The 9688-nt window shown below is 42.4% G+C and overlaps 1 protein-coding gene across 1 annotated transcript; it reads right to left on the bottom strand.

Annotated features, from left to right (window-relative positions):
• Positions 1 to 832: 832 nt before the first annotated feature.
• Positions 833 to 1564, bottom strand: LOC110550201 (ran-specific GTPase-activating protein-like). The gene has a single exon (XM_060381274.1). It carries the CDS (start codon positions 1475 to 1477, stop codon positions 887 to 889), a length of 591 nt encoding a protein of 196 aa, XP_060237257.1. The 5' UTR covers positions 1478 to 1564; the 3' UTR covers positions 833 to 886.
• Positions 1565 to 9688: the final 8124 nt, after the last annotated feature.

Here is a 9688-nt window from a genome sequence, read left to right as displayed (position 1 = left end):
CATTTCAAAATGCAAATACTCTGCTTCCACCTCATACCCACCAAACAGGATACTCTCAGGACGAGGCACTCTGTTTCCACAGTCCTCGAGCGATTCTGATGCATGCTGACTTCTGAGAACCACTCGCCACGAATTAGGGTTCTCCTGGGCAGGGGAAGCAGTGACAGTTCCCGGGAAACGAAATAGCCCTGAAGGAGTTGTCATCCAGCACTTCGGTATCTTGCTGATATGCCTTGTAGTAAAAATTGATGGTTTTGCCTTTGAAAATATCTAATCACGGAAGAGGGGGAGGAGAGAACGGAAGAGCCAGGTGCCCGGCAGAAGGGCTGAGAAAGTCTTATCTTCTTGGCATTCTCAGTCGGCCATTGCACCACGGACTCATAGCCCCTGCAACTAGGCCTGCCAACAGTTCAGTCATAAATGAAGGAAGGTTTCATGGGACCCTCCCTCTCCCTGGAGAAGAATTGGCGATTGCAGGGTGCCAGGAGACAAAAAGTCACTGATTTTGTTGTATACCCACTCATGAGCCTACTGGGCTCCAATGGATAGTTCTACAACTGTGCTCATATGGATAGCTTGTTTTATTTTTTTTTCCAGGTTTTCAAAGGCATTTTTTATTCACTATTTTTGATGACTATAAATAAGTGTTTCCACTATGGAAAAGAAAGTTAGCACAGTACATTTTCATGACTGGGGAATGAATTTCTGAAGTCATGTTGAATGGCGTCAAAACTGGGGAAGAAAAAAATTTAAAAAAACAACCTGAAGAATTCAGTTCTTTATAAAATCCCTTGTAAAAACAAAACAGAAAAAAAAAAAAAACCAAGCCTTAAAAGGTGGGGCAAATTTTTAAAAAGAAAAAGAAAGAAAATGGACAGAGAATGATTCATTGCTTCTCCTCAGACTTCTCTTCAGCCTCATCTCTGGCCAGCTTCTCAGCCACCTTTTCAGCATTATCATTTTTGCCTGGTCCTTTCTTTTCTCTCTCTTCAATCTCTTTCCTGCATTTTTCAAACTTTGTTTTGAACTTTTGTGCATTCTCAGCATTTAGGAAGCGGATGGCGAGCAGCTCAGGCTTGGGGCACTCAGCAGCAAAGTTGGCATGGGTATTCCAGACCCAGGCGCCGTCACTGCCAGCATTTGGCTTCAGTTCCATCATTGGTGTGATATAGTGGTTGGCACATATCTTCAAGGTCTTGTCCCTCCTCATGAGAAGGCGGATAGTCCCTTTCTCCTTATGCTTCAGGAGTTTGACATCTCCAGTGCCTCGCTCCTTCCACTCTGGGAGGTCATTCTCTGATGCAAACCGGAACAGCTTTGCTCGCATCTTAAAAAGCTCCTCTTCATCTTCCTCCAGTGTTTTAATTTCTTGCTCAGGAAGAGAAACTATTGGCTCGAACTGGGGGTCATGGTTGGCCTCATCTGCATATTCTGTGGAGGTATCATGGTCCTCATGACTGTCCTTGGCGGCCGCCATGGGGGCGCAGCGACGGCAGCTCGACTGGCTCAGGCGTTGCTGGCTCGGCGGCCTCTGGGCTGCTAGTCGCTGCTCCTTTCCTCAGCGACTGGCCGGATAGCTTGTTTTAAATGCACTGCATCAGGAAACAAAACAAAACATGGAAGGGTGACTTGTAGGGACTGGGGTTGGTGAAATAGGAAGAAGAAAAGAAAGGTGGAGGACAAAAGTAAACAAAATTCATTACAGACCTCTATGAAATTGTCAAGGAATAAATTTATATTGTGTGTGAATGTGTGTGTGTGTGTGTGTGTGTGTGTGTGTGTGTGTATCCATTCCAGGTTTTCCTCTTTCAAAGGTAATTTGAAACTTAACCCATTACTCCCTCAACCCAAACCTCAGTTTCCTGCCTCTCTTGCCTCTAAGTGTGGCTTTGCTTTTCTGTTTTGACTGATGGGATACAAGTGGTTGACCATGTTCTCGTAATGCTTTGTTTTACTACTAGGAAACAAATATGATAGCTGCAGTCATGGCAACCGCCTTGGCCCAACGGAGCAAAGAAAGTTGGAAGAGGGAGCTTGAGTCCATCCTGAAAACTTCAGAACTCTCATGTAACTCCTGGGTTTACCCACTCTCGCTTCTTCTTACATAAAAGGACAATTTCCCTCATTCTAACCTAATGCTTCTCAAACTGTAGGTCAGGACCCCTTTGGAGGGTCAAATGACCCTTTCCCAGGGGACATATGTCAGATACCCTGAATATAAGAAAATTACGTTACAATTCATAACAGTCACAGAATTACAATTATGAAGTAGCAATGAAATAATTTCGTGGCTGGGGGTCACCACAGCATGAGGAACTGTATTAAAGGGCCGCAGCCTTGGGAAGGGTTGAGAACCACTGAACTAGCCTCTTCTTTTGGATCTCTTAGTATATTCATACATATTTACATTTCTTTATCTATGTGTGTGTGTTCACATGTACACATGTGTGCCACAGCATGTATGTGGGGGTCAGAGAACAACTTGAGAGTTAGTTCTCTCCTCCTACTGTGTAGGCTCCAGGAATCAAACTCAGGTTCCCAGACCTGGCAGCAAGAGCCTCTACCTACCCACTGAGCCATCTTGCCAGCCGTAGACCTAGCCATTTTCTCAAGAGGAGGGTATTTCATCACATTATATGTTAGGGGTCTCTTAGGAATTCAGAGCATTTGGTAGAAAATTGCCTAATGCATCCAAATAGTTTAGATCTAGCTTATTGACTGCTAAATGAGGCAGAGTAGAAAAGGTAAAGACAGTTTCCCCATGGGTTACTTTTCCTACCTCAATGCAGCACACGCTGTGAAGATACCAGCGGAGCTGTTTTCCCTCTCAGGGGGACAGAGGAAGCTCTCTCAGAGATGAGAAAGTGGGGCTTAACGCCGGGGACAGGGAAGCCACATTTCTTTGGATCCTGCAATTGCTCTGTGAGCTCTGTGAGGGTAGCATCTATGTCCTGCTGGCTAGAAGTCACGAGGCACAGCAAGACTTCAGTAATGCTGGTAAGCAGCTAATTACATGAGAGAGAACAAGGAAAAAAAAAACAGCTGCCCTCAGTGGATCTATCGCAGTGAAATCAATCAAGTGGAGACAAGTTCTTCGTCTTGGTGATGTCTTTTTTTCTGTGCTGAATTTTAGCCTGAACATTAATTGGGGGTGTTAGAGAACGGGCATGGGGATAGGAATAACAGCAAACATAGAATTTCTGGGAGGAAGTGTACATGAATCTTGGTACTCCCCCTAAATGTTCTTATGACAGCTGAAGACCTCTTTGTGGTACTAGTTTTGCCCATGGCAAGCTCTAAGAATTGAGGTAACACAAAAAATGCCAGCCTAGACTTCATGTTCCTCTGGGCTCATATAGTGGTTCTATTACTAGATTTTTGAGGGGCCTTCACATTGATTTCCATCCAGGCTACATTCCCACCAACAGTGAAAAAGGCTACTCTTTCCCCATCACCAGCATCTCCTCTCATTTGATATATATATATATATGTATATATTAGATATATTATGTATATATACATATATGTTTAATGTATTATGTATAATCTATCTATCTATAATCATCTATGTAAATAGATATGTTATATATCCATATATAAATATATGAGCTATGTCTTAATATATTATATATATCCATATATTATATATACATATATATTAGATATAATATAATTATATAATTATCTATATATTGGAAAATATAATATATTAGAATGCCATGTATATGTGTTTGGCATTCTGGCTAATGTGAGATAGAATCTCAAGTAATTCCAATTTGCATTTCTTTGATCAATGAGGATGTTGAACATTTTTTCTCATTTATTTATTTATTTAATCACTTTACAGCCTGATCACATCACAGCCCTCTCCCTCCTCCCCTTTCTCAGGGAAGGTGAGGCCGAATGGGTCCAAACCCACCTTGGCACATCAAGTCACAGCAGGGCTAAGCATAAAAGATTTTGAACAATTTAAGGGTGTTTATTAGCCATTAGTTAATTTTGAATACTAATTAATTTTAGATACAAAAACAAAGGAAACTCATATTAATAGAATAGGCTCCTCGTGGCCAAATCAGGATTTAGCAACAAAATAAGGTAATGTTAAGTTATAACTTAAAATTTAAAATACATACTGATGATTCCAACTGATATCAATGAATGATTGAATTAATAAGTTCGGGGGAGATGAGGTAAATCACCCTTAAAGGACAGATTCTAATCAGTATATGTATATAATCCATTCAAAACATAGAGTTTAAATATATCATCAAAAGGATGATATATTTAATATTTAATAACTTGCTTTCAAATAATAAACTATAAATAACATAAAACGGTAATCTGACAGTGGAAAAACCTGGTGCAGGACTTTAGCCAAGGGATGAGTGCCAGTATGCATTCATAGCGTAGTGTAGGTGGCCTGCGCTTGCTGTGGTAAGACACACATTTTATCTATGTTTTCAAAACACACGAAGCCCATTCTAAGCATAAGAAAGACATCAGAAGATCCAAATGGAGGCATTCTATAGGATTCCTGGCCAAGCTGCAAGACCAAAGAATGAGAAGGAGGAAGAGGAAGAGAAGGAGGAGGAGAAAGAAGAATTGGAAGAGGGGGGCAGAGAAAAGGAACCAAAAGAACAAGAACTGAGAAGTTACCATAAAGCAGAAAAGGCTAAATGGACTTGACAACCAAACATCCTATATATCCGTGGACTGGATCTGGAATGACAGAGATGGGAATGGAGAAATTGCCAAAATCTAAACAAAGTCTGGACTTCAGTAAATAGAAGTATATCAATACCACTTTGCTAGGTACTTTTTCAGTATTAGAAACTGAGCCTAGGGCTTCTTACATGCTAAGCAGGCGTTCTACCACTGAGCTATATGCAGTCACACAGTGATAAGGAATGATACTAACAATGAAAAAAAAAACTGGTTGCTATCTTTGTACGTCTAGAATTATTAAAGAATATTTTAAAAAGTGATTTTCAAAAATTCATGAAGTTTTGTCAAAGGCTTTTTCTCATGTAATGAGATGCTCAGGAGGCTTGTCTTTGAATCTGTTATGTGGTAGGCTACAATTACTAATTTACAAATGTTGAACCGTCCCTCTATCTCTGTTATGAAGCCAGCTTGATCATGATGGATAATCTTTCTGATATGTTCTTCAATTCAATTTGCAAGTTTTTTTTTTTTTTTTTTAAATCTTGGTTCATTAGCAAGACTGGCTTATGATTCTCTTTGTTGCTGGATCTTTGTCTGACTTAGTATCAGGTAAAACCAGCCTCATGAAAATAATTTGCGTTTTGTCCTTTTCTAGCTCATGAAATAATTTGAGGAGTATTCATTCTGTACTGACTCCATCCAGCACTGGGCTTTTTTTTTTTTTTTTTTTTTTTTTTTTGCTTATATGAAAAACCTTTTTTTTTTTTTTTTTCAATGCAGTTTATTCAGGAACCTTGAACAATCTTCTGACCCTGGGTAAAGCCAGCCCACTTTAAATAGCCTCTGGGTAGCCAACCTCAGCATGCCACGTGGGCAATGCAGATAGGTCCACATACATGGAAGCAAGCCAGATCCTCAGCCTTAGCCAAATGTGGAGTTGTTTGTGACAGAGAGCACTCACCATCGGGAAGGTGGAAGGTGGAAACCAGCTCCATCTTTCAGGCGCGTAATTCCACAGCTCTCTACAGTTCCCCCTTTTTGTTTTGGACGCATCAGGCAAGAGTAGAGGTCTGATCTCTGATATTAGAAATAAATTGGGACTTTGTACCAATGTTCATTTAGGTGTCATCCACCCAAAGAGCATCAGACCCGTCCAATACCTTTTTCTCAGAGGCGGGACCTGGGGCATCAACCCGCATGCAATCAGACATGCTCTTCTCTGGGTCCAAAGTGGCTGACCCTGAGTGCAGTGCTTAGCCTCGCATCCTGAGCGTAATATTTTGGCTTTTTATGGTAGCCAACCATGCTTGGGGAGACTGTCCTGCTTCAATGGCTGTAAAGGCCTGAATGGTCATTCAGCACTGGGCTTTTTGTTGGGAAGTTTTTAGTTATTGCTTCTGTCTCACCGGATGCTATGGGTTGTGGTGGTTTGAATCCTTGGTGTCACTGAGGGGTCTCAGGAGATGTGCCTTGTTGGAGGAGATATTTTACTAGGGCTGGGCTTTGAGAGATTAAAGACCCTTGCCATTTTGAGTTCACGCTCTCTGTTTCCTTTTCGTGGCTTGAGATGTGAGCCTTCCACTCTTGGCTTCAGTCAGCAAGCCTGCCCTGGCTGCCATGCTTGCCAGTACAATAAAGACGGATTCTTATTCCTCTGGAACCCCGAATAAACTCTTCCTTCTGTAAGTTGTCTTTGTCTTGAGGTTTCATGACACAAAGTTGGGTGGGTAAAAAAAAGGGGGGGATACAAGAGGAGTGGGGAGGGAAAGAATATGATCAAATTACCATCATATGGGATTCTCAAAGAACTCAAAGCATTTTAATTGAAAAAAAAAATTGCAAGAGAGTCTTAAAAGCCAATTGAAGATCATAGAAGGGTGAATGAAACTGTTGTCAATATCCAATAAGAATACTAGAGAAGATATATACATAAAATAGAATTAAATGATGTTTGAACCTATGGTAAAAGATCTTACCAAAATTAAGGAGCCCAAAAATGAGGGAATGGCGGGGGGCAGAGAATACACACCGGGGGAAAAAAAAGGCAAAATATGTAACTTTAAATCAGGAAGCTGAGTTACTTATGCTCCCAGCAGGATATATCAAAACAAAGCAGACAAAAGTAACCACATTTTATGTTTAATTGCTGAAATCAAAGGAAGAGAGAAACACGTTACTATCCAGAAGCATCATCTCAGGGAAATCCCGCTGAGGAGATGGAGGTGAGGACAGGAGGGTGCAGCCCCGCAATGCCTTGCTCTCTAGCTACACAACACTCAGTATTCAGTGCACATTGGGTATTATAATTAAGGATCGAGAGTCAGAATTCAGAGGCCGGAAGGGATGGTCAGGTGCCTCTCCGGTGCACTGGAAACTGAGTTTATCCTTTCGTCAGGGTACTGGGAACATAGGAAATACCTATTACAGTAGCGTCTTTTGAGATAAACCAGGAAGTCTGAGCTCCAGGACCGTATCGGCCCTCACTCCAAGTCTTTAATCTGTGTGTTAACAGGAAGCTCTGAGAAACACGGGATGACATCAAGCTCACTCCATTGTTCCTTGTGGCCCTGATCCCTCAAAACATTAACTCTCCAAATATGTTTTCTCTACCAACACTTGCTTCCCACGTGGCCCCAGGGTGTTGCGCTGCTATTAGGGAGTAGGTTGGAATCTGGCAGCCAGAGATGGGAAGCAGGAAGTGAGTGGGCCTTGAAAGGAAGAAAGGGGGAGTGGGAAACAGGGAGGAGAAACTCCTGCCTTGGCTCAGGCATTCTTATCAGCAGCCAGCATTAGAGCCAAAGCTTGGCTTCTTTGACTATGTCTGTGATCAATTCCATCTCTCAGTGTCTTAAAGACAGATGGGTCAGCCCTTGGCCCCCGGCTGTTGTGGCTTGCAGAGAAGACCTTTCATCGAGGGGGCGTGCCCTTGCCAAGCTGGACTCCACCTCCTTGTGCAGAGCTCTTTGCTCAGCAGCAGCAGCTGCGTGTGCTTGCTTCTCTTCTCACCTTAGCTGGCCCACCCCGGCTCCTGCCCAGTGGCTCTTCCTCCACACCCAGACCCGGATGAATGCAGCTTTCTTTCAGCAAGGAATTCGCCCCATCTTGTTGACTTGATGAAAGCTTTATGAGTCGATTTCATGTCAGAAAAAAAAAAAAAAAAAAAACAAAGTGAACTCACACACATACACACACACAGAGAGAGAGATTGAGAGAGAGAGAGAGAGAGAACATGCAGGGGCAGAGGTTACAACAGCTGAAAAGAGCTGCTGAAATCCTTATTACAAACTAAGACTCGGGGAGCAATAAATCACTCGCGTGTCTGCCATGAAGCCTGGAAAACAAGGCTGGCATTCAGCAACAACTGGGCTTGTGGGCTCCTCCTTTGAACTTGAAGCAGGCTGAGGCATTGTTGCCCGCCTCATCCTTTTGCTGCTTTTCTCTCTTTTCTCAACCCAAAGAACAAATCAAATCCCTAAAAAGTGTGGAATAAAAGAAAAAGCCATTGGTAGCCTAGAGGGTGTGGCTCTTGGCTGTGCCCCTCCAGGAGAAGGTTTTTGCTTTTTTTTTTCCTATCGGATCTTTCTCTCTCTTTCTGTGTGTGTGTGTGTGTGTGTGTGTGTGTGTGTGTTCTTTTGGGGTCTTTTTTAATGATGCATAAAATGCTTTTCCTTTACATAATTAGCATCCTTGATATGAGTTCATCAAAAAGACTGCCAAGAGAATATGGCAAAAGTCAAGCATATTCCATCACACACTGATACCACTGTATCTCCACAACATATAATAGTTATAATATGTACATCTCTGCCAGGATTCCGATTATTTTTATTCAGCCTCACAGAAGTCTGACCATTCCTTCCTTAAATGTACTTTTTGTTTTTTTTAAAGTAAGTGGCTCCCTGGTGACACCAGAGTGAATGATTCTAAAGGTGACAGTAGGGTCTGTTTAGTTTTGAAAATGGCATTTTCTACTGTGACCGGAACACTCTTAACCCAGCCAACTCCGCAGAGAGGGACCTTCAAGGAGAACAACCACCAGACTAAGGACAAAGCTGACGTTTTGGGGAAATGTGGCCAATTTTCTTTCGAAAGAAAATTCTTAGTGCTATTCCCCACCCCCACCTCTGGTTCACCCTGTCAGTACTCTACAGAGACAAAGTTTCTGCTGGTTTGAAATTAGCCAAAGCATGACTTTAAGAGTGGGTTACAAGGTCTCCTCAGAGCCTTGTCCAGAGCCAGACTTTGCCCCTGTTCATCTGTCTAGGTGCTGTTTCTTCCTTCTGTCTCTCCCATCTTTACCTCACTGGCTTACAGCGGCTTCTAATCACATTTGCCCGTTTTATCTTATTTGGTTCCGTGCATGTGTTACCTATTCTGAGTTCCATTTGCTACAGTTGGTAGACCATGTCATGTCACAAGAAGAGAAAGGGTGAGTCAATGACCTTCCATTTCCTGTCAAGACCGACAGCTCCCCAGTGTTTTAGGGTTGTTTATTTAAGAAAAAAAAAATGTACTCAACTCATCGGTGAGTGAACTCTTTTCTGCAATAAAGTAATTGAGGAAGCCAACTTGTTCTCTTCAAAACTTAAACATAGCTCTCTACCCAACCTAACAGCTAAAATTAGGCAGAAAACGTTAGCAGAATGCTCAGAACCTGAGCTGCCATTGCTCTGCACGCTCCTACTCCAGCCTTGTCATTACACCCATAGCCAAATGGCCAAACAAAGCTTTGCCCAGCAGTGTTCCTCCCTGCTGCAGCCAGACTGCTGTGCTCTGTGCTAACTACTCATGGTCTCAGGATGACACTGTCTGGGATGCATTTTCCATTATAAGCCATTCTCCTGCTCTGCAGTGAGAGCTGAAGAACTCAAGTCAATCCTGGACTTAGAGCCGCCTTGGCCCTAGGATTCAGAGAATCAGAGGAAATTTGTGTTTAAGTTAGAAGGGACCACAAAGATCTTTTCAACTTGCTGAATTTACATCACGGTGAAGTGGAGAAGGAGGGGGGAGAAGAGACCACGGA

The sequence above is a fragment of the Meriones unguiculatus genome, chromosome 4 (assembly GCF_030254825.1).
Source record: "Meriones unguiculatus strain TT.TT164.6M chromosome 4, Bangor_MerUng_6.1, whole genome shotgun sequence".
Classification (NCBI taxonomy): domain Eukaryota; kingdom Metazoa; phylum Chordata; class Mammalia; order Rodentia; family Muridae; genus Meriones; species Meriones unguiculatus.
This window is presented reverse-complemented; position numbering and strand designations above follow the sequence as displayed.

Excerpts from the sequence above, each read along its gene's own strand:
- LOC110550201 (XM_060381274.1), bottom strand. The coding sequence starts at position 1,477 with ATGGCGGCCGCCAAGGACAGTCATGAGGACCATGATACCTCCACAGAA.